Source organism: Hipposideros armiger, unplaced genomic scaffold (assembly GCF_001890085.2).
Source record: "Hipposideros armiger isolate ML-2016 unplaced genomic scaffold, ASM189008v1 scaffold_0, whole genome shotgun sequence".
Lineage (NCBI taxonomy): Eukaryota > Metazoa > Chordata > Mammalia > Chiroptera > Hipposideridae > Hipposideros > Hipposideros armiger.
In genome coordinates, this window is record NW_017731350.1 from 11,536,979 (window position 1) to 11,562,815 (window position 25,837).

The following is a 25,837-nucleotide window of genomic DNA, read 5'->3' on the forward strand; positions in this document are numbered from 1 at the left end:
TGTTCATGTGAGCTTCCATTTTATTAAAGATTTGCTAAAAATTAAAGTTTGGCTTGTCAGACAAATTTGTTAGACTTGAAAAAGGTACTATTACTATTACTTTGGGTAATTGTTTGGAAATAGTTTGTACGTAATTATAAATGTCCCGAAGCATCTTAAACAAGTATATTTAAAGTGATTGTTAAATCATTAGACAGTTCTGTTTGGTTGTATCATTCATGTAATTTTTGAGCTTAGAGCTTCTTAAAATTGTGAAGATTAATCAGTTATTAAAAAGCATTTTCAGTTTATCCTGAAATGACTTAAGCCGTTAACTACCTCCTTAGTCATACTTATATTTTTAATTGATGTTTTTGGTCCCAGGAAGAGGCCAGAGCACTATGAAATTTTTACCCTTCTCATATCTCTTGTTAGGCCAAGTCATTTTAGCTTTGACTGTGTGTGTGTGTGTGTGTGTATTTTAGCTAGTTTTTTAATCGAAGCAGATTGATATAATGCTATAATGCCAAAAAATTTTTTATTACAGTCTCCCAAATGCTACTGAATTTTGAAATATTAAATGGAGCCCTGATATTTATGGTGGTGCTCAATTAGTGCTATTTTTTGCTGGCGATATTAGCTCAGTCGGCTGATGGGTATCTGCAACCAAACCTGCAGTCCGGTTGTAGCTTCTGAGAAGTTGTCTGACTGAGGAGTGTCTCAGGAAAGACATTTGCTGTTTCTTACTAGAGTGACCGTCAGAAATTCTTCTGGATGTGGAGAGAGGATGTTGCCTCTGAATGCTCTGTTGTGTGTATGCCACAGATACAATTGAAGTTTAAGCTGTTTATGTATTTATTCATCAGTAATATTCGACAAAGTAACTTGATATTTCAAGATCTAGGGTCCAGGTATTTTTATCATAGTCAGTGTACAGCAGTTCATTTTGTCGCTTTGCTTCGTTTTGAAGCTTCCTTTGCCTCCACTCTGGGAGCCGCTGTTTCTCATCAGGTGAAGGATGGTGGGACTCGCTAAATTACAACTAATGCGTCGATAGAAAACAGGAGCAGAAATACTGTGTAAAACGATTCCCTGCGTATGAGCCTCCTGGGAAGTGTTTGTGTGCACACCTGTGTGCTTTCCCCTTCATCTTGGGTGTTGATGTTTGTGTACATTTTCCTGACTGTTCAAATGAGCAGATTTGGATATTTCAGTTGTCCTCCAGGCTCTTTCCCTGAGGAAAGGCTTTCGTGGTTAATCCCAGCCTGGGGCCAGTTTTGCCCTGACTGCTGGTAACTGGATAAGAATCTTCACCTTTCCTTGTGTTTAAGTTTTATCATTTACAAAACAGGGACACTACTACGCCCCCTGCAGAACTGCTGATGGAGATGAAGTCTGTGGTTTCAGTGCCTGGGACGTAGCAGGGGCGCCGGGTACTTGCTTCCTTTGTTCTGTTCCTTGAAGGCGCTTTCTCCACGATGGGAGAACTACAGTGCACCTACCGGCTTTGTCATTCCCCCTGTATCCCTTCCCACCAGCTCTTCATCCGCTTTTCACCCCTCTCTCCTTCAGTCAGCATTCACTGAGGCACTGTTTTCCAGGAACTGAAATAATGGAGGGAATAAGGCACACCTCCCGACTTGGAGGGACTGACATGCTGAGTGTCATGTATGAGCTCAAATTCTGATTCAGTCACTTTGAGCTCTGTGACCTGTGACAATTTCATGTCTTTGAATGTCACTTTCCTTAGATGGGGATAATAATAGAATATCCCTTGACAGTCCTGGAAGTTATATCCTGAAACATGAACATCCTTATGTTCAAGGATCTCATACTTAATTAACATTTCTGTGAATATGTCAGGAGTAATAATATTTATTGAGTGATTTTTTTTTAATGTTCTAAGTATACTTTTCATGTATTTATTAATTCTCATACGTACTCTATAAAGTAGTGATTACTACTGTTTCCAGTTTCCAGATGATGAAATCTGGGCCCAGGGAGGTTAAGTAGCTAGCTTAGGTGACATGGCTAGGAAACAGCCATTCAAACCTAGGTAGTCTGGCCCAAGGACTGCATTGATAAACAGTAGACGATACGATACTCGAACAGGTGTGAAAGTGAAAGATCCTTTGAGAAATAAACTCTGATTCATTCTCTCACTCATCAGCTAGGTGACTGACCTCTGCATATTATCACCTTCCTCACCTACACAATTCAGATTTGTGCTTCAGCAGCATCATAATTAACTACATCTGTTGTGCACCTTCGATGCAGTTCATCAAAGTGATATTTTACACCTGTGGTTTCCTGGGCGTGCATTGTCCCTGCCTCGTGAGGTGACGAGAGTATCTGGCATGTGGCTAGCTAGTCCATAAATAATTCATATGTCTGAGACGTGTGTGTGTGTGTGTGTGTGTGTGTGTGTGTGTGTGTGTGTGTGTGTTTTGTATGGTAGGTTTTTCCTATTTTTTCTTTTTTTTTAATAACATTTGAGATATATTGGTGAGAGCCACAGGGAAATGAGAGATCTTCAAGTATTAAAAGATACACACATGCATATCCTTTTCATGGTCATTGACTCCATTTTGCAAAGGAATGTTAGGTGCTGAAGACCTCTTCCCTTCATGGAAACCAAATGGTATCTAAATCTTGAATTTATTTAAATAAGAAGTCACATTCTGAAATATAATTTAGCATGTCCTACAATAAGCAGTAAAAGAGAACTGGTATAGTGATTGTCCAGAGGCTCAAAAAATAGATAAAGTGAAAAGTCATTTTGACAGGACAGTTGCACTCTGTTAGAATCCAACTCTCCAAATTAATTTAATGTACTTGAAATATTAGTAGTATGTCTTGCTTAGGGCAACAAGCAGACAAAGGACCAAATTGTAATGTTCCATTAATAGGAAGTTTGGAGAAAAGGATGATCCAAACTGGTTTCAGTTTTCCAGCTGGATTGTATTGAGCTGAAAAGAGCATTGATAGTAAGGAAATCACCTTATTGGAGTTACTGAAGCTGGAGTTTCTCTAAGAAGAATACAAGAATTCATTAACGGCCATAAACGCATCTGTGAAAACCCCAGGTTTTCACGTACGTAGGATGATGATAATATCTACGATAACGTTGTTTTGAAAATCAAATTAGAAACATGTAGAAAGCACCTCTCTCATAATTATTGAATCTGAAATATTGAAGTAGTGATACACAATTTCTTAAAATATATACTAGGAGAAAAAACCATAAAACAGAAAATATTGAGAGGAAAAAACAATTTTTTGATTCAGAAAAGTAATGGAAAAATTTGAAGTGTATTGTATCAGTGAGTTTTTGCTAGACTGTGCTATAGTAAAAAAACTCAAAAATCTCAGTGGCTACTCGTATGATAATGAGTTTATTTCTTGCTCACGGTCATGTCTGTGTAGCCACTCCCTGAAACATGGCATCCTCGAGGTAGAGGGGAAGGGTCAGCAGTGGAGTGCCATGGTGGCTCATAAGCATTTTCTCAGAAGTGGCATGTGTCACCTCCACTCTCATTTTGTTGCCCGTAGAAGTCACATGGCCAAGCCTGATGTTAGTTAGTCAGGTATTTGGGAGGTGAGTATTGCAGTGAATACTGGAAACTAGTAATACGGTCTGCAGAAGTTATCCTCCGATGTGGATATTGGCTGTCGTGGCTGTGAATTAAGTAACTGAAGGAAGCCTCCATCTAGCTCACATTTTATAGTCAAGGCCACAGCAGGGTTACTGGCCCAGCAGTGGCATAAATCACCATCTTGAAATAGCCCAAAGCACACTAAAGTCTTTTGGAATAAGAGGACATGATATTTGCAACTTAGCCTCAAATGGTTCAGAGAAAATCAAATGTGTGTGCAAATATATATTTGTGTGTGTGTATGTGTGTGGGGAGGGAGGCCGTGCATGCGTGATTGCACATGTGAATGGAGCAAATTATTAACAATGAGTTAAGCTTGGCAAAAAGTAGAGAGGTTTTTTGTACCATTCTTGGCAGCCCTTCTGGAAGTTTGAAATTAAATCATCATAAAAACTTACCAATAAAAGGAGCCCATTTCAAAGAAAAACCACCACCTCTCTTTTTATCTCCCCATCCTGAGCTTCCTTCTGCCTACCTAGGAGAAATTTTGGGAGAACACGGGATGAATGGGATATAGCCATGGATGTAGGAATGGGTAAAGGAGTGTAAGTGTGAGAAATATTGAAGGAGCTGTGTTAAGTTCTGGTCCTGTCACTTTTTCTGTGACCTTGGCCAAAATACTTAACCTTTTGGGGACCTCTGTTTCTTCCCCTGAGGATAATGGTACCTGCCTTTTAAGGATCCACAAGGCAGGTATCATTAATATGATAATGCACCTGTAACAGTGCCTGGGTCATAGGTCACATTCATTGAATGTCATCGGTTAGCATTAAGTTTTTGTTGTATTTATTGGGGCCCAGCCTCCCAAGTAGGGCCATGGTTCTTGAAGGCTGACACCTAAATGAATACCATTTCTTCCTAGCATATATTGAGTAAAGCTTTTTCTTGTCCTCTTTATTTTAAGTGTTCTTAATTACCTCATAGTGTGAATTGATATGATCAGACATGTTTTATTTTCCTAACAGCGAGCTGAAGTGAGAGCATTGCTCCTGTTTTTGAACGGTTAATACATGGGAACAGTGAGCACTCCTGGGGTGATGCTGTAGAGATAGGAAATGGGTATTTGGGACATGGAATGGAGTTTGGTGCGGTGAGGGGAAGGCCCCTGGGTCCTGACCTGGCACTTGAAAATGTGACACTTTTCCCTAGCTTCAGAAAGCCAATTCACTTGCTGTTTCAGAAGTTTGGTGACAGAAAAGATCCATGTTGTACATTATTCAGAAGCAGCAGCAACTTGAATTGAAAAAAATTGTGTCTTTTACTTAATTTTTATTGCTCTGGAGGCTAGCACAGTTTTCGTCTGATGTGGTTGCCTTACCTTTTGTGATGCCCCCGGTTACACGTCTTTATTTAGCATGTTTTCCTTTTGTAGTGCGATTGTGCTCGGATCGGGTGAGCCTCATCAAGGAGTGTATTTACCAGTCCCCCACCTGCTACAAGCAGTCCGCTAAGCTTCTGGGCCTTGCTGAGCTGCTGAGGGTAGCCGGTAAGTTTTGAACACTACACTATAAAGCATCTGTGTCATCCTCATTATGATTTTAGTTAAACATCAGAACATATACCTACAGGTGTCAGAAATGCTGCTTTTCAGCAAGGATTTGTCTTTTCTAGAGAGATTGGAATGTTATAAAAGTGTCACGTTGCACCTCTCCATAGGGCTTCATGAGTGTCCTCTTAACATGACAGCTAGTGTCTCCTAGAGCGATTGCTCCACTGGAGAGCTAGGGGGAACCTGAAACGCCTTTATGACCTGGTCTTGGAAGCCATACACCATCGCTCCCACCTTATTCTGTTTGTTAGAAACTAGTCACTAATCGGCCTCCCCTCTAGGCGTGGGGCGTCAGCCTCCATCTTTAGAAGAGGGTCTCAGGGAATTTGTGGACATAGGTTAAATTATATTTCATACACTCAAAGTCTTGTCACACCACCATTAATCTTCTCTTCCTTACACTAAACACCTGAATCATTTTCCTTAATAGGCTTCTGTGATAGTCTGACCATACACCTGGATGTTCTCCCAAAGAATCTCCCACAGAATCTCACTTGGTTCTGTTTGTAATATTTTTCTAGACACCATTCTTTTCAGGTCTGTCTTTAGTTATGTTTTCCCTTTTAACCACCTGCTCACATTGGAACTCTCTAGAATTAAAAGCAGTTAAATATTTGTACTTTGAACTTCAAGATGACTGTTTGACCCGTCTTCATATAAAAGTTTACATTAATAATAACAGTAGTTGTCATTTTATGCTTTTATACTTATCTGAGATACTGTGTCTCTTATAGCAGAGTCACTGAATTTTATTTTGAACATGAAGAAACAGGAATAAAGAAGTTAAATAATTTACTGAAGATCTCACAGATACGGAAGCTTTCTATCTTGGAATCCTTTCCTTTTGCCCTACTTTTCCACTTTTTTTGACATTCGATGATGGTAATCAATAGACCCTTACTTAAAGTTAGCTGATTAGGGGCTTTAATAACATCCCTAAAATAGCTGCACAGTGCCACCTGGATTGGTGTTTGTAGCTTAGCTAAGCTGACACATGAAAAAGAAAAAAATCACACCTGGCCCTTTCAAGTTTGATTTAGATATTCTGAATAAATGCAGACATTTCAAGAGCATTATCTAGGAAATAGGTTTCATATTAAGTGTGATATGTGCATTTATTATTGATAAGCTTATATATGTTGTTCGATTTCTCATATTACATGTTACTGTAGGGTTGGGAAAATTTTCCCATTTTCCCTTCTAGGTTCTTTGGCTGGTCTAATAATTGGACATAAGACAGATGAAGAGAAGAAAAGCGAATTTAATTTAATGCCTGCAGGAGCCCCACAAAGTCACGAGATTCAAAAGCATTCAGGCAGTTGAGGCTTCTATACTCTCCTGAGCTAAAGAGAAGGGAGAAGGAGTCTGGGCTTCAAAGGGAAGGAAGACAGTTCACAGGAGGGAGATGGGGAGAGCACGTGCTTGCTAAACAAATGTTGGCCACGTCGGTAGATCTTTCTGATGTAAAAAGTTACCTGTGATGACAACTCTCTTTCTGGTACAGGCTCCCTGTCTAAATTCTCGTAGACAGTAAAAGGGGAGGCAAAGCTCTTCCTGAGTCTGCGAGGTCTGGTTTGCCTTCAGCTCAAAACAATCCACATTCCAAAGTGGTACATTTTGGGGTGGCATTTTCTGTTCCCCTTCATTAGTGTTACTAAAAAATGAATGTGTTGTTCTGATAATATTATAAATCTTAGTGCAGTATCATATATATTTTTTTTTTTCCTCAAGGAACTGTTTAGATTAGCTTGGGCCAGTACTGACCTTGGATATGATTAAACCTTAGAAAGCACAGAGAGAAGATTCATGGGGACATATTTTTAAAGTGTCATTCAACCCTTTCTTTGATATGTTTAGTTTTTCTTCAAAACCATGTTACAGCTTAAAAATTAAAGGCCATATACATATTTTGGTTTTTTTTCCTGGAAATATTGAAAATAGTTATTATTTTTTTTTTAAGCTGAGCCATCCTGCTACCTGTTGGCAGCTCAGTGGCTGCTCAGCTCGGGCTGGACTAGAACTGCTGTTGCTCAGAGCTCAAACTCTTGAGCGAGCTCTTAACCAACTGAGACACTTGGCCGGCCCGTTGAAAATAGTTTTAAGGTTCTACCTCATTAAAATATAATACATTTTTTTCTTTTTTTTTTTTTAGCCTAAACATACAGATTGTATTTGTATTATAACTTTGAATTATTGGTCTTATGATTGAAAATTACATTCTGCATTGAACCTATGCCAATTTCATTTAGCATTTATATTTCTGAGCCTCTGTTATGTGTGTGACTTGGTGCTGGATACTGAGAATTCAACAAGGGAAGCAGTCCGCCTTCCAAGAGCTAAAATCCTAGTAGATGGTGTGGACTGTTATAAAGATAATCGCAGTAAATTGGTATTCAAAGAGCTAAAAGTAAAAGAACATAGAGGAGGGGAACCTAAACCACGTATTTTATATGAAGAAAGTGTTGAGATGTCAAGGAAGTGACGTCCCAGCTGACTTCTAAAAATGCTCTTGGGAAAGTAATTTAAGAACTTTGTGTTAACATAAGTTGAATTTGGTATGTGTTTTTAGAGACTAGAAGTTCACTATGATAAATAAAAGATTAGCACTGTCAGTGAAACTATAAAATTACATCTGTTTTACTTTGTGTTTAAGTTTTCCCCCTTATATTTGTTATTTATTAATTATAATTAGAAACAGAACATTCAAAGGGCAAAATATAAAAAAAATAATTTTTTAAGCAAAAGTTTTAAAGAGCTTGTTGGGAGGAAAACTTTTCCTCTACCTACTTAGGTTGTGATGGCTGATCTGGGGCCACTATTTATCATTGATTGCTTGGGAGACCCAGACCTAATTCGGTGATTAATAGGTAGATTAGAAGGTCAAAGGTATGGTGACCTCTTGTCTTAGAATTCTTTAAAATCAGTCTGATCTTTATTTTTTACTTTTGAATTCATCTGACAGGCTATTAATAAGCTCCTTTATCAGTTGATGCTGTGGAAATCATTGAGTTGTTTGTATGTGTTTACAGGCGGAGACTCAGAAGAAAGGCGGGGCCAGGTCCTTGTCCTTCTAGTTGAGCAAGCCCTTCGTTTCCATGACTACAAAGCCGCCAGTGTGCACTGTCGGGAGCTGATGGCCACAGGTGAAGTAGACAAGTACTGAGCACTTCGCTCATGTCCTCTTTTCAGGATGAGGAGTGGAAAGGTCTGTTCTGAATCCCTTGGCCCGATTGGAAAGCCAGCCACATTGTGTTCATAAGACCTGAGAAGCATCTTAACGAGCGCTGATCAGTATGAGTGCCGTGTGCTTATAGGTTAATATAAGTACTTGAATGTGCCCAGGAGTTCTATTTCATCTGAGATTTTGGTTGCTTTCCATTTCCTATTAATACAGTCTCATACGTTTAAGAACAATTTTATGTAAACCATTTTAATGCCTTTTAATGTATTTGTTAGGTAAAAGAAAATTAGATTTTTGAATTATCTACAATTTGTGACTACATAGTCAATATTTCTAGTCTTTAATTTTTTTTTAGAAAGGATAGCTTAGTGTTTTTGAAATGAATGTTGAGAAATTGGGAAGTAGTTTGTAACCCTGAAGTTTTCCAGATTGAAATTCTAATTCAGGTCTCTGGAGGATAAGGCGATTTTATTGTGGAACCATGTCTCTGTGAAAGAACATGACACATTCTCTAATGGGGTAGGAGGTGATGTGTTACCACGGGCTCTGTACTATATGATCTACTTTTTGTTGCCATGTCTGAAGATACGGAAGCCCAAGCACATCTTCTTACCCATGTCATTCATAGTGGGCACTTAAAAATACTGTGCTGTGCTTTGCAATAATTCATGGGGCTGTGCACTTATCATCTGCACACTTTTTGTATATTGTTATAGAAAATATTCTGACACTTGCTATAATTGGTAAGGGAGACTTTATTCAGGACTTTTGCAATAGGTGTTAAGCCTGTTGCAATAGGGGAGACAATTGAGCTGAGCTCTGAATACGGAGAAGACAGCTGGGGCTTTGTATCTAAGGAATAGAGGGAGGGGGTCAACGGATGGAAACTTACTGTGACGACACATCGAGGGTGGGGGGTTCTTGCTGAAGGCAGGTCAGAGCGGTCAAGTGTCAAGGGTGAGGAATAAGAAATTGACCAGATATCAAAGGTGATCAGTTGTCAAGGGCGAGAGACTGACTTAGCGGGATTCTTGCTAAAACTGGGCAGTGCAGACTCGGTGGGGACTGGGCCAAGGTGTAGGCCTAGTGGAGAAGGGGACTCAGAGGAGCCAGACTGGTTTAGTCCAGGAAGACAGAGCCTTTGTCAGCAAGCTCTGCGAATGTTTCAAACTCTGGAAGGAAACTCAGTGGTTTATAACCTCAGCATTAGGAAATTATTGTCATAAAAGAGCTGTATTCTCTAATATTAACCAAGTAACTTCAAAACATTAAGTCCAGAATAATTGTGGTTTTCTGGAAAAACGTTGTATTACTCTAAAATTGTTTATTTAGAGATCTTTGTAATCATTTTATTCCTGTAAGGTGGCAGTTGGGTTAATTTTTACTTTATATATTTAGAATAATTATTTTAGGTTGAGACTTTTGTACTTGGGGGAAAAAAGCCCTACTTTGAAACTGGAACTCCTTTGAATAAGAATAAAACTATATAATTAAGAATTCACAGTGTAGGGCTGGCCGAGTGGTGCGCTGGTTAAGAGTTGGCTTGGGAGCGTGAGCTCTGAGCAGCAGGCCCCAGTTCGGATCCCACATGAGGGCCAGTGACGCTGCGCCCTCTACAGCTAAGATGGTGAACAACAGCTCAACCTGGAGCTGGGCTGCGGTGAGTTGCTGGCAATGGCATAGGCTGCAGTGAGGCTGCAGTGGGCTCCCGTAAGCTATCATGAGTGGCCGGCAGCTTGCGAGAGCTGCCATGAGCTGCTATGAGCGGCCTTTCAATGGTTGGCAACTAATCTGCCTCACCCGGGAAGAGCACAGTGATAACAACATGGGCCAGTGAAGGGACGTCCTCCACAACTAAAGAACAAAAGGACAGCAACTTGTTTGTTTCCCTTCCCCGATTGCCCAGTGCTGTTCCCTCCCCCAATTTGCCAATAAAATCTTAAAAAAAAAAAAATCACAGTAAAAGACCCATTGGCATTAATCCCCCTCACAATACTCCGTCGCTTCTAACACACTTATCCCATCGTTCTTGCCACTTTCTGAAGCAGTTGTGGAAGTCCTCTTTCATTAATGTCTTTAGTTGTGCTGTCATGGCTGCCTCGATGTCCTGAATCATTTTGACTTTGGGGAAGAGCCAGAAGTCACACGGTGCCAGACCCAGTGAATGAGGTGGATGAGGACACACCGTAATGTTTTTATTTGACAGAAATTGCCGTATATCAGAAGTGATGTGTGACACGGAGCATTGTCACGATGGAGGATGATTTATAGCACACTTTAAAACATACCTTTTCTCAACTGTAGCTCACACCCAACTGTCTGTACCAAACAAATTGAAACATGTCACACACTGTCACTAAGTTCAACATGTCGCTTCCTGTATTGATGAACCCTGCCTTTCTGTTGGATGGCACTCGGCAGCAGCATTTACCGTAGTTTTGTATTACATTTTGTATAAAATATGCATCACTGATGACTATGATTTTGCTTTTGTCACAAGACCTGAGCAAAAAGTCATTGAATTTCTCATGTTAAATTGGTGATTTTTTTTTCCCTGGTGAAAATCAGTTTGGTTTTTCCTTGCCAATTTTGCAGGTTATTCTAAAAGTTGGGATGTTTGTAGCCAGTTAGGACAATCAGAAGGTTTCCGAGACTTGGCCACTCGTCAGGAGCTCATGGCTTTTGCTCTGACACATTGCCCGCCGAGCAGCATTGAACTTCTTTTGGCTGCCAGCAGCTCTCTGCAGACAGAAGTAAGTGCTCCCTTTAAAGTACATCCCGAACTATACGACGAGCATTTTGTGGGTTATGTGGGTCTGAGGTCTGTGGTCATTTTTAAAATCATATGAGAATTTTAATTCATGAAAGAAAAAGAGCTTGTCACTTAGTGAAATGGGATTCGAAGATATTTGGATATACTTTAGTGTTGTTTGCTTCATTATAGTGAGGAAGCGGATGTGAGAAAAATCAAAAGTTATATTGGAAATTAAATTATTGACTATGTTGGGAAAAGTTAGAGTTGTCAAGAATAAAACATATAAGACATGGACATGTAAAATATGGTCGAAACCCTATAGACTAAAACCAGCGGTGGCATTATCCCTTAGCTGTCCTGGGAAATGGCAGAGGAGTGGGCTTTGGTTGGAGAGATGCTAAATTTCCTAAAATTCACAGGATAGATCTGCATACGGGACACTAGCGCTCTTGTTGGAAAAACACTTAACATATAGGGAGAGATTCTGAAATTCCCATTTCCACATCCTCGTCATTCATTCCATCGTATATAAGGGTCCTCACAGCTGCTGCTTCCCTCTGAAACGGTTGCATCCTTGGGAAGCTGTTCCCAAAGCCCTGAAGGAAGCCTGTTACCAAAAGGATTCTTTATGAAACAGCTTTTTTTTCCTCAAAAGAGTACTTCTTAAATGTCTAGCCTACATTATGAAGAGAGGCAAATTTAAAACACAGTTTCTTTATAATATATCACTTGTTTTTTTTTTTTTTAGATTCTTTATCAAAGAGTGAATTTCCAGATCCATCGGGAAGGAGGGGAGAGTATCAGTGTTTCACCATTAGTTAGTAAAGCACTACCAGAGGTAAGTTAGGGTAAGAGGGAGGGAAGGGCTTCCAAGTGGCTGTGAGTGGAATGAAACAGGAGCCACCTAACCTTGTGTAAGCGAGGGGCTGTGTGTGTGTGTGTGTGTGTGTGTGTGTGTGTGTGTGTGTGTGTGTGTGTGTGTGTGTGTGTTATGCCTGTAGAGGCTGTTTTTTTTTAAAACTTCTTTTGTATGTGAAATATAACAGTCACTAGAAAAATACACAAAGCAAAAATGTCCAGGTCAGTAAGTTATCACAAAGAAAATACCCCTGAAACTAACATGCAGGTAACGAACTCGTCATGACCAGCCTTCCACAAGTTCCCCCCAAACCTCCCAATTTAATTTCTCCTGTCTGTCTCCTTCCAGAGATCACCCCTGTCCTGACTGTCCCCGATACCAGATCTTTGTGTTTATTTGTTCTTGTTTTAGATAATTTTAATACCTGATACACCCCTCTCAGTATGATGAGTTCAATTTTATCTGCTTTTGTACTTACAGAAATATTGGGTTGTCTGAAAAGTCATGATGTATTTTTTCTATGTTTTTCGTCGCAAAAATGCGTCATGACTTTTCCGACAGCCCCATAGTTACGCTCCACATCTTGTTTGTGAGGTTCATCCATGCTGATGTATGCCGTGTAGTTTAGTCACTGTTACTGCTGAGGAGAAATTAGTTGCAGTATGCAGATATGACAGTTCACACATCCAGTGTCGCTAGCCATTGGTTTGTTTTCACCTGGGGACGCTAAGAATAAAGCTGCCTTGGCACTGTGCACTTCGTCTCAGTGCACCTGTGCCTCCTTTCTCTGGCGCCTGCCTCCCCAGCCCTGGAAGACTCTTGTCAGATACGTGTGTTCAACCTCAGCCAGTAGTTCCCGAATGATTTTCCAGAGTGGTTTCACCGATCGCACTCTGACAGCAGTGTTTGGGGGTGCCACTTCAGTCTAGCACCTTGGCACTGTTAGTTTTCTGTGTATTTGTGATTTTGATTTGCATTTTTCTGGTTACTAATGAGATGGGACTCTCTCCGGAGAGGCCCTCTTTTGTGAGCTAGACCTATTCTCTTGCCCATTTTTTATTGGCCTTTTTTCCCTTCTCCCTTACTCCATTGAAATTCTTAAGAATAAAATTTGTCAGAACCGTTTAAGGAAGAAGTATATACCCAGAGGCACCTCCCTTTTGGTCAGTGTTAGCTCCATGAAATTTAACTTTTCCTGACTGTTCTAGCAACAAAATTGGCATTTTTCTTTTTAGGTCAAAGAAAGTAGCCCCGTTTCTGATATTCTAATTAGATAGATTAAGAGATGCTAATCCTCAATGTATTACAGAAATGTACCCTTGAAACTATGTAATTTTATTAACTGTTGTCACTCCAGTAAATTTAATAAAAAGAAAGATGATAATCCTCTTTATAGATTGGTTTTCCACAGGATTCCTTTAAATGGTAAGTTTGACTTTCAAAGTGTAAAATGTCCTTCATTTTCCCAGTAACCTGTTGTGATAATTGAGCTGCATCTAATCTTTTTTTAAATTACATTTACATTACAGTGTACATTTCTGTAATACATCATCTATATATCACGTTGTGTGCTCACCACTCAGATTCAGTTCTCCTTCCATTACCATTAATCTTTTTTTTTTAATTGGCTATATCCATTTTGTCAAACTGATTTGTAGCTGTGTACTATATAGTTACTTTTAAAAGTCTGCTACAGTTAAGGCATGTATTGATGGAGTTAGGGCAAAGCTCTGGAATAGGTATAACTGCCCCATTTCAGTAAGTTTCTCTTACATTAAAATTCAGTTTGACAAACATTGAATAGACATGTGTACACGTATCCCTAGTTCAGTGATAAGTGGATCCAAGTTGTTTATCATGTGACTTTTGCCCTTAAGGAGTTTCCCTCTAACCCTCCCGTGGCGCTGATCCCAGTGCCGCACCGACCCATTGGGTTTTCTCCAGTGAGGGAAACAACCTGTATCTCTACTGGCCACACATAGCTATTGAGTACCTGAAACATGGCTAATGAACTAAGGAATCAAATTTTAAATCGTGTTATATTTAATTTGGTCACATTTAAATAGCCCCATGAGAGCCCTGGCTACCAGCTTGGGCAGCACAGTCCTAGAAGCTCAGCCCCTCAGGAGAGGATTGTGTTCTGCCATCTACATTGCGGTGGTGGATTTTTGTCATCGTTGCACTCCCTCAGGAGGGAGCCTTAGCATTTGCGGGGCCTGGAGGGGCGTGGCTGCAACTGCCCTTTGGCATGTTTTGATGTGTACTGATTACTGTTCGCTTTTCCTCACTGGATGTGGAAGCGCATTAAATTCTGTGATGTTTCCTCCATGGGGTTCAGAGCAGCTCTTCCAATGGCCACGGTTGCTAAATGTTCTTTGTATTAGGAGCTGGCAAATTTTCCCATCGTTCAAGGTCTAGTTGAAGGCCTACTTTTAATGAGATCTTCATCCCAAGTTTTGTATCTGTTGTATCTGATCCTTCCCTACTCATCCAGCCTCATCTCCCTCTCTGTCTCTCCAGCCTCATCTCTTTTCATGCCGTCCAAGTCTGCACTGCGTTTCAGTCACACTGATGTCCCCACCATTCTCTGAGTAGACTCTTTCACACCACTGGTGTGACTTAGAGTTTTCTCTCCGTCGTGTGCGCTGGTCCTTATTAACCCATTCATCCCATCCGAAGCATCATTTTCCTTGTCAAGTTTTCCTTGAGTCCTCTAATCGCCCCTCTCCTTTGGCCTCCACATCCTCGCACCTCGGTATCAGTACTTGTGTGGATGGGATTGTATGGTAACTGCAAGTATCTTTGTCCTCTCTCCGTAGACTGCTTGTCACATGGTGAATGCCTAGGAAACGTTTGATAAAGCTCAGCTTGACGCTCCCACTGTGTAAGATTAGTCTGTGGTAAGAGTGAATTATAAAGTAGATTTTAGCCGAAAATTGAAGGGATTTCCCATTTCACTCCTAGGAAGGTGCCGTGGTGGCCGAGATCCCGTTGTTTTGGCCACTGTAAGGGCTGTGCCTTTCCTCTGTTCAGTATAGAATTGCCAAGTGCTTCTGCTGAGTCCAGCTCCATAGCTTATTCTGAAGCCCCCTCCTCCTTTGTTAAGTCCATGAAAAGCCTTTGTGACTTTTGGTTCTCCTATTTTCTGCTTTTACAATGAATTAGAAACTGTAGTCCTGGCCCCTCGGTGGCTTCTTTGGAGCAGGACATGCTGTGTGACCACAAGTGGGCACCTATTGCTCCGTTAGAGTCTCATTAGTAAGAGCAGCAGCCCTTTATACTGTCCCCTGAGCAAGGAAAGGGAATTAATTCAAAACGATGGCCTTCCTGCCCCCCCCACTCCACCCCCCACCCCCCACCTTTTTAGCTCCTTAAAAGCTTTCCTGTCTGCCTTTGTCCTCTTTCATCAAGTTGTCATGGATCTGGACCTCATGAAGCCCTAATCCAAACCCTCAGCGGACACATCATGGCTTTGATTCATGAAGCACATTGCGGAATATTATAGCTGCTATTATCACATTATAATACAGTGCTTAGCTATGAGATGCCATTGTTATATACGAACAGTTATAATAACCACATTAAGTTATAACTCATGTATGAGAGCTGGCTGTATGTGTACTCTGCTTATGCTCAAGACTTTCATTACTCAGTTGTGAAAATAATGATTTTTATTTCTATATCCCAGCAAAGTAAAGATGTAATTGCTGTGCAGTAGCATTTGCATGAGGACAAGTGTGGCCTACACGCGTGAAAGTATTGGCTGTTGTCCCTGGGACTAAGATGTTTATTTATAAATAGAACAAAATGCGTTGTGAAAAACGACGAAAATTACAGTTTTCCAGTTTATTAATGTTGGTTATTACATTTTTAGATGTAATAGTATTCTACCAGTTATAGTAACATTTTGTTTAGCTAGTGTGAGTTATATCACTTTGCCAAGGGGGTTTTCCCCAGATAAATCTACTGAGAGTTGGAAATGGATTATAACAAGGTTCTCATTAAAATAAAATCATTCGAACTGTGGGAAAACTTGCTAGGAACATTTTAAGTGGCTACAGATTTATACAGCTGGACTAATTCGTGATTAGAATTGGGGTATGGACTAAGTAATGTATTTTGAATTGATAAAATAATTGATTAGAAATATTTAAATAAAAGTGAGCAAGATGGCAGCTGCATCTCAGTGCCATGGACGGCCCTTTCTTTCCCCTCACCGGTTGTTGGTGTGGGTTGTTTCCATTTTGTCACTGTCATGAATAATATTGCTGGGAACATTGGTGTGCACGTCTTTGTGTGGAAGTACGTTTTGATTTCCTGTCTGGGAGTGGAACCGCTGACGATCCAGTATAGATTTGCACATTTGCATCTGCTGTCCGGAGCGGTTCAGCGTCACTCCTTCCCACGGGGAAGCGTTAGGTCCTAGTTTCTCGCTGGCACTTGTTACTCACCAGCTTTCTGACTAAGGCGCTTCTCATGGGTGTGGGCAGTATCTCATTATCATTTGGTATGCAGTTTTCAAATAACTTGTGGTAATGAGCATCTTTTCATGTGCTTTTTGGCCATTTCTATACCTTCTTTGGTGAAATGGCTGTAAATTTTTGCTCATTTTGTAACTGGGTTATTTTCGTCGTCTTGAATTGTAAGACTTTTTTTGTTTGTTTTAAATTCTGAATACAGGTACTTAATTGGATGTATGAATTGAAATTAGTTTTTCTCAGCATGTGCCTTGATGGGTTACCTTCATAAGTAAGTGGCTTTGAAGTGCACAGTGTTTTAAGGTTGCTGAAGTCCAGCTTATCAATGTTTTCTTCTATTGTTGTGCTTCTGGTATTGTATTTAAGAAATCTGCACCTCACTCAGGGTTGTGAAGATTTGCTCCTGTGCTTTTTTTCTAGGAGTTTTATAGCTTTATCTCTTATATTTATTGATAAATGAGTAATAAGAAGAAGCTACTCTACTCTAGGCTTGAAGAATATCCACATACAAAAAGATGAATTTAGAACTTTACCTCCTACTGTACACAAAAACTAACTTAATAGGATTATATTTGTTTTGTTTTCTTGTATGTTTCATGGTAGCTTGTTCCTTCTTAAAGGATTTTAAATCTCATATTTAGTATGCACAAAGACATCAATTGATATTTTGAAATTTTAAATGAAATAATTTTACCTAGAGAGGATTTTTCTTACAATTATTGGTCTGGTAACTTTTTTCCCCTCCATGTGTTTTGGAAATTTGGTTAGCAGGCTCATTTTGAGTCATCCCATTCAGTTTAATTTTTGTCTCTCCAGAGCTGATCTGAGCATCCTGTAGTGTCATTTCCCTCAGTTTGATCCCTTGGTGCTTCTGTCCAGAACCATGTGCTATTGTAGCTTTTCACATGGGGCCCTTTCCCCTTTATAATGTTGAGGAAATGAGAAATACACGCAGAGAGCCAGGGTTTTGGCCCAGCTCCTTTGGGCCCTCTCTTTGTTCTCTGCCTTTCTAGGCCAGCAGCTCTTTATAAAAAGCTGGCCGAAGTTCCCCTCGTAGACGGGAGTTTTGATTCACAGTTCTTTGGAAAGGGGTGTGTGGCAGCCACTGGCAGCATCTGAATCCTGAGCCTCAGCATGTTGAATTCTATTGAATTTGAGTGTCTTTTGATTCATCTTTCTATTCTCAGTATTTTGGAGCACACCGAGCATATTGAAACATGAGCTCATTGTTTCATCTTGACCGTAATTCGTAGTGTTTTCTATGATTTCAAAAATAGTACAGGCTTTTATTTTAATAATCCATTTAAGGGGAGGCAGGGATTCAGATAATCGACATCATGTGGCATATCTTATTTCTTGAAAGTAAAAAATAATGAGGTGTAACATCTATGATAAAATATTAACATTTGCTAGGAAGATGTACATGGAAATGTGTGGTATATTTGGTCTTTCTGCTTTTTTAAAATATAAAATAATTTAATCAACGATACATTAATATATAAGTTCTCCTTCTTCTCTCTCAGTTCTTTCTATTCACCCATTCCATGAATCCGACTGCCCAGAGGTAAACATTTTTAAGTGCATGTGTTATGTGTATACATGTGTGTATGTATGTATGTATGTATGTATCCTTCCAGACTTTTCCTGAGTGTAGACATGTTTTCTGTGCAGCTCTCCTCTGTCACTTGGGCAATTATTTTGTTTTTTAAAACTGAAATGGATTCATCCTGCATATATTACTTTGAGGCTTTCTTTTTTCATGTAATAATAGTATGTTTCATGGCCGTTTGCTCTTGTCATTGTATAGAGGCCGTTAGACAATGGTGGAACAGTGGTCACTGAATACATGTACCGTGTTTTAGTTATTGTTCCCTTCGTTTGGGGACACAGCCTTTATGTTACACTGAACCTCACTGAGCATTTTATGTGCACAGCTGCACATACTCATGCTGGTGTTGCCCTGGGACAAAGCGGGGAAAATGGACGCCTGAGGCAGAGGATTGACTGTTTTTTTGTGGTTCATTGTCCACACATCTGTGTCAGCACTGACTTCTCCTGATTTACTGTTGTGACGCCAGCACCACTGGGAACACAGTAGGGCCTCGTGAATTTTTGTTTTATTTATTTACTTAGTGTTTGCACAACATTGTCTGGTGAGGGCTCCCTCTGGGAGACTGAGTTCACAGCTCTCGTGACATGAGGGATTGGCTGATACGCTGCCAGCCAATCAGAAAACCTGTCTGTTTCCGTAGGGCTGCAGTGGCTCCTCTCAGTGAGGTTTGACCGAAGGAGAAAATGGTCAGCTCATGGGCGTGCTTGCAGGAAACTATGTTTGTTTAGTCCATAGCCTGATGGCCAGGAGTGGGAGTCATCTTTTGAGTGACGTGGCAAATCTCTGTCACAGATTTGCATTCTGCACAAAGCTGCCTCCTCTTTAGCACCACTCTGGGAATTTCAGATTTCCCTCTTTTATCCTGCCCATTCTTCACAGGAACCCATCATTTGTAATAAAAGTGTTTTGTGTTCTTTAAGTTTTACAGTAATTATTTTATAATAGTAATAAGGAATGCATGTTTACTTTTAATCTAGATTTGCTATTTAAATCCACTTGCAAAAGATGTTTTCCAAACATAATACATTCAAGTAGTCTGTCTCAGTTACGGTGAAATCGTGGGGTTTAAGTTCCCTTTCACTTTTAGGGGGCACTTACCCTGCAAGTCTCCCCGGCACTGCTCGGAGGGACTTGTCTGCTCCTTTGCTTTACCCTTAGCAGTGGCTGTATCTTCTTGGTATCCTGTGATCTTTTGCCTGCTCCCTGTGAGGCTCTCTCTCCTCGCTGCTTCACCAGAACAGCTTGTGTTTGGGTCCCTGTGACGTCTTGGTGCTGAAAGTGTGGGTCAGATCTCAGTCTTTTGTTTGATTTGTCAGTGACCTTGGACACGGACTTGTTTCAGGGACGTCCCGTTGGTCTTGTTCAGACCTCACTGGCCGCTTGTCGTCTTTGCCGTTGCTGGTCCTTCTGCATCTCCGTGACTCAATAAACGTTACCTGCCCGAGGTCTCAGTCCTTGCACCTCTTCTCTGCCCACACTCATTCCCTGGGGGACCTCACGCGTCACCGTGACTTTGCCATCAGCTTTGTGCTGGTGGGCGACTTCCTGGTGGCAGCTCCGGCCCTGACCTTCTGAGTCCCCGGCTTGTCTGCGCGGCTGCCGACCTGACCTCTGTACTTCATTTCTTGCCGACGTCCCAGTCGGTGTTCAAGTTGAACCGCTGCTCTCCGCACTGCCCCCCTCGCCCCGCTGCAAATAGTGGCTCCTTTCTCGGGTCTTTCCCTTGTCAGGAAGTGGCAGCCCCAGCTCTCCAGTAGTTTTGGTCATAAATCTTGCTGTCATCCTCGGTTCCTCTCTCTCCCACATAACACAGCCAATCTATCAGACACCCTGTTGGCTTCACTTTCCCAGTGGCCTGGAATGGGACGACATTTTACCATCGCCACTGCTCCCCCGGTGTAAGTAAGCACTGTCTCACCTCCAGCTTCACAGCTTGTGTCCCTGCTGCTGTCCTTTCCTTCGCTGCAGTCTGAGCTCAACAGCGCAGCCAGAGTGAGTCATTAAAACTGTGTCAGCACCACAATCCTCAGGGTAAAATCTAACTTTGTACAGTCTCCTATCAGGACACCCATGACCTGTTTTCCCTACTGTCTGTCTGACTTCCCGCCTCTCTCCTCCCCTGCCTCCCGTCTCTCCCCCCAACCCTCCCATTCCCTGTGCTCAGCAGACTCCAGCCACCTTGACTTTCTTGCCGTTCTGTGAACAGTCCCAGAACCTCCTGCCTCTGTGTTCCACCTGGAATGTTCTCCCAAATCCAGGTGACATGTCCTCCAACTTTGTCAGGTCTCTGGTCAAACATCACCTCATTGAAAGCTGCCTTGGTTTCTGTATGCACAGTGACAGCATCCCCGCCACCCAGACACCACTTCATTTTTTCCCCCTAGCGCTTATCGTTTATCTCATAGACTTCTCTGACATGCTTTTATGTTTATTTTCTGCTTATCTCCTCTTGCGATTTATGCTGTTTGTGGCAGGAACCATGCTGTGTTCACTGCTCTATTTCCAAATATCTAGAACAGTGTCTGTCACTGTTATATTTGATGCCAGAAATATTTGATGAAGAATGAATTAAGACAAGAAGGTAAGATGTGGATGGGGATTAATTATGTTATTACAGGGGAGGGGAATCTGAATAGGGTCCAATTTGACAAGTTCTCAGGTCCTTGGTGAAAGAAGGCAGATTGCCTTATTTGTCTTTCTTTTCTCATGTACTGTGAGTTCTTTAAGAGCAGGGACCATATTGTAATTGTCATGGTAACCCTGTTGCCTAGCGCTAGGTTTTAAACATTGTACGCATGCCAGAAATATGTGTCAGTAAACTTATTTTATGGATACACTTAGAACCCAAGGTTGTTTATCAAAAGTGATTAAAAAATTGGACGTGGAAAAAGGAAATAAAAGTGTATTTCATATACCTCTGTTTTTCCTAACTAGAGGTCTCTTACTATAGGTCCAAGTATGCTGGAAGATTCAAGAAAGGTTTGGTTCCTAAAGCCCTGAAATAGTGTGACAAACCTGGTTGGTGTGTGTGTGTGTGTGTGTGTGTGTGTGTGTGTAACTGTGACTTAAGTTCGTGTGTGTGCACATGCATGTGCATGCAGCTTTCTGGGGGAAGGACTCACAGCTTTCATCAGGAATGTACGGGGGTCCATAACTCCCAAAGGCGAGAACACCTGAATTGTAGCCTGGCCGGTTCATTAGCAGACAAATTAAAGCAGAGTCAGACTTGAGAGTGATTTACTCCATGGGCCATTTTTCTACTGCTTCTTCTGATAGACGCTTCTAAAGGTAGCATCACCGGTAACAGAGATTGCATTTGTGATATTTTGAATTCAGGGAGAAATTTGCTACAAGTAAGTGAGGGGTGCAGGTGGATTATTTAAGGGTATGTGGGAGGAGAAGGGCTAGTGGCTGAGCTCACTGTGAGCTCTGTTTGTGATCCTCAGTTTATGGTAGGCAAGCAGTATATTATCAGACACAGGAGAAAGCAGTCCCTAAATAGATTATTTATTATATTGATTGGTCAACAAGAATCATTCTGTAAGCCAAGCTTGACACATGGAACTATCCTTGTTCTTGTGAGCCCGTTTGGTAAAGGTGTCTATTGTAGGATTTGAAAAATGTTATTAGTGTTTAGTAAGTTAACCTTTGAGCTATGTAACATACTTGACGTTAATGAGATTTCATGTTAAATTTTATGCTGGGAGTTGTTGATTTGGTTTGGGGGATTCATTTATTTTTGCTGTTATACACTCTAAATTAATTAGCAGTGTGCAACTATGATTATAAAAAGTGCCAGCAGTAATCATTTCAGGAGTAATTTTGCCGAACCTCTATTTCCTTTCCCTATGACATTAAGTTGAAAGACAACTATTTTCCTCATACTGCCTCTGGTTACACTATCATCTTGGTAAACTGCCCCCAAATTAAATCTCTGTGGTCCAAATGAGCTTTTTATTTTACTGTCTCTTTTGTAATTCCCATTAGGGGAATCTCTTACAGAAAATTCTTTTATTACGTACATTTCTGAGCTTGTGGATTTCATTTATCTTCTGAAACAAACTTTTAAGTTTCACATGTTTTAAATTTTCATTCTGTAGTTAGCCATCATGAACAGAAGTAAAGTTTAGATTCATTTTATGAAATCGGATAATTGTTTTAGAGGCTGTATTTTTTGATATCTTTAGGAGATTTGATTTTTCCCCTGAATGAAGTTGCACTCTGTTTAAGTGCCATATTCCTCACCATGTTTATATTTTTAGTTCTATACTTGGATTAGTTGATGACATTCAAATCATTCGATACGCCTTCTCAATTAAGAAGAGTCTAAAGTTGAACAGGAATTGAAAATGTGACATGAAATCTTATTTGAATAACATTTAGCTACTGTAAGCACAACATATTAGGCTTTAGAAAATGTATCTTCATACCTTTAAATAGTGCACTAAAACCAGACTCCCTACACGTATTTACAGATATAAATGATGCATTAGGGATTTTCACATATTCTCAGGATGTAGTAAGAATAAACATAGTCCCTGCCCTTGAAAAGCTACTGCCTAGTCGGGAAGGTAAACAGATAAAAAACATCATAATATCAATCTATTATGGTAAGTGCATTAAAAGTATGCATATAATGCTATGAGTGCATAAGACAGGGGTAGCACACTGTCTTAGCAGGATTGTACTTATAGCAAAAATATTACATGTCATGGAAAATATAGAACATGTTTGTGACCTTGGAGTAGGCAAAGATTTTTTTAAATAGGATGTGAAAAATACTAATCAAGTGAAAACAAAAATGATAAATTGGGTTAATTTAAAATTTAAGAACTTCTATTAATCAAAAGACTATTAAGGCAATGAAAAGATAATCTGCCGAGTAACAGCAAATATTCACAATTCATATATCTAATAAGGAATGTGTATCTAGAATATATAAAGAACTTTTACAAATGAGTAAGAAAGACTGACAGTCAACAAAAGAAGGGGCAAAAGACTTGAACAAACACTATACAAAAGAGGATACTCAGATCGCCAGTAAATCCATGAAAAGGTCTTCAACTTCACTAGTTACTGGAGAGATGCAAATTAAAACCACAAAGAGATATACCATTACATACTCACTAGAACTAAGAAGAAAAAAGGCACGTGATACCATGTGTTGGCATGGGTGTGGAGCAACCGGAACTCTTGTAATTGCTGGTTAGATTTTAAGTTGGTAACCATTTTAGGAAATGTTTGGCACTATTTATTAAGTTTGGGCATACTCTAATCTTAGTAATTGCGCTGCTAGGTATATGCGCAGGAATGTATGTGTTCACTGAAAGATAAATTACTGGCATGTTCAGTGCAGCACTGTGGGGATTAGCTCCAAATTGGAGAGCACCCAAATGTTCATCAACAGAAGAAAGGATAAATTCTGATATGTTCACACAGTGTGATACTGTTCCATTGTAGTGTAATGAATGGCATTACACTTAACAATGCGTTGGACAGTCTTCAGCTACTTGCAAGAGTAGGAGTGAATTTATGTTGAATGAAAGAAATCAGACAAGAGAACATAATTCCATTCACACAAAGTATAAAAGTGGGCTAGTTAATTTATGCTGCTGTACGTCAGAATGGTGCTGGAAGTAAGCACAGGGCAAGTCTCGGATCCTGGTGACGGCAGGTCTCAGCCTTAGTGATGATTATACGATTGCGTTAAAATTCATCAAACTGTACACTTCCATGTAGGCATTTTAAAATATATCTTACACTTCAATAAAAAGATTTTTAAAGAAAGATCCCTAAGCCCTTTATTAAAGCAAGGAAAGGAGAATAGATGCTGGCAGTGTTGTCTCTGCATCATGGAAATGTGAATAAAAAATGTGACCTTAAATAAATATAAATATAAATGTGTGTGTGTGCGCGTGCATGTGTGTGTGTGTGAGCGAGCTAGTGCCAGTGTGTCAACACCCTGGAAAGAACGAGTGGACAGCACATTCCAGTAGCCAGACCTGGTCCAGACGAGCCGAGACACCCCAGGCCGGTTGCCTGTAGGCAGCACATGCAACTTATTTGATCTGCAGTTGATTCGGTGTCTAATGATATTCTAAGGCCTGCTCTGCAATGATATTGTAAAACTTAGCATTGTTCAAATGAATAATTTATTTCTTATTATAAATAATAAATACTTTAAAATGTCTTGTCAAAGAAACAAACACGAGTGCATCTCATTGGTAAGATATTAGAGCTGTAAAAAATAACCCAGTTTTACCTTACAGATGTTTCTGAAAAGGATTATTAGAGTAATGTACTAGGATGAGTGATGCACTGTGATGTCTTCACTTTTACTGAATTTTCTTTTGTAAATGATTCCAGGAGGCACAAGATGCCAGTAGTGTTTCGGTTCATTCACATTTTTTTTTTAATTGCCAGCAAAGATGGATTTTCTAATTTTTCTTCCTGTCTGACAGTTTTAGGTAGTCACATCGTCGCTGTCTGTTCTTAGGACCACACCCATTTTGGCTCTTGGCCTTTTATTTTTAACACAGGAGGAGGTGAGTGTCCCAGCCAGCAGCTCCGCTGACCTGCTGCAGTGGACCACGGCCACCACCATGAAGGTCCTCTCCAACACGACGACGACTACCAAAGCCGTGCTGCAGGCTATCAGCGACGGGCAGTGGTGGAAGCGGTCTCTGACACACCTTCGACCCCTGCAAGTAAGCGACGCAGCTTCCTTTTGAAAATCGGTTCATTAGCACCTGTCTTCAGCTGTTTTCACTGTTGTTACATTTTCCTCCGCTCTAGGTTATTAAAATAATCTCTTAAGAAACCTAGGCCTCTCATCAGATAAAGAATGAGTAATTCATTTTACAGAATGTAATATAGTCCCACAGAGTAGTTGCAAAAGGCACTAATAGAGATTTAGGTATGGTTTGGCTTATGTCACAATTAAAGTTTGGGGATGAAAAGGACAATTGATTTTTTTTATCAATGCTTACTCACTTTTTCTGTTTTTCTACAGTCAGTAGTCAAGGAAAAGTGCTAGAAGCCAGTTGGAGTGCTGTCTTAAGTTTGTTCAGGCTGCTCTAACAAAAATACCATAGATTGGGTGGCTTAATCAGCAAATATTTATTTTTGGTGTTCTGGAGGCTGGGAAGTCCAAGATCAAATTGCTGGCAGATTCAGCGTCTGGTGAGAGAGGGTCTGCTTCCTGGTCCGTAGCAGCCATCTTGCTGTGTCCTCACGTGTTGGGAGGGGCGAGGGAGCTAGTCTCATTTCTGAGGGCTCTGCCCTCAGCCCTACTCACCTCCCAAAGGCCTTGCCTCTTAGTACCATCACATTGGGGATTAGGATTTCCACGTATGAATTGGGAGGGATGTAAACATTTAGTCTTTAGTAGGGGCTCTGGGTAAAGAGAACATTTTAACAGCTTCTTACATCATCGTTCAAGAAAGGACAGGTCAGGACAAGCAGTGGATCACTGAGTTTGCTTTCTGTGACATTTTAACCCATTGTTCCCCTGCTGTCTTCTCTGCATTCTCACACTGCACCCCTCTAGTTTCACACGGGAAAGACTAAGAGGGAAAAAAAACCACGTAAGTTCACCCCGAACACTCACTGGGCATCACTTTCATTAGTTAGTTAATTCACTTATTCCGCAGATACTCATCAAGCATTTTCTACATGTTGGATACTGTGCTAGTCGCTGGGAATGGGGAAGCACTTCAGTCTAATTTCCTTCCCCTGTGGAACCTACATTTCAGTGGGGGAGACAAAG

The 25,837-nt window shown here is 40.5% G+C and overlaps 1 protein-coding gene across 1 annotated transcript in view; it reads left to right on the top strand.

Moving 5' to 3' along the window:
* The window catches only part of NBAS (NBAS subunit of NRZ tethering complex), a 302,133-nt gene that overhangs the window by 162,652 nt on the left and 113,644 nt on the right, over positions 1-25,837 (top strand). Inside the window, exons 32-36 of the mRNA XM_019656632.1 lie at positions 5,008-5,121; positions 8,214-8,327; positions 10,961-11,118; positions 11,869-11,958; positions 24,609-24,776. Of these exons, the coding sequence (XP_019512177.1) occupies positions 5,008-5,121; positions 8,214-8,327; positions 10,961-11,118; positions 11,869-11,958; positions 24,609-24,776 (644 nt within the window). The remainder of the gene's footprint in view (positions 1-5,007; positions 5,122-8,213; positions 8,328-10,960; positions 11,119-11,868; positions 11,959-24,608; positions 24,777-25,837) is intronic.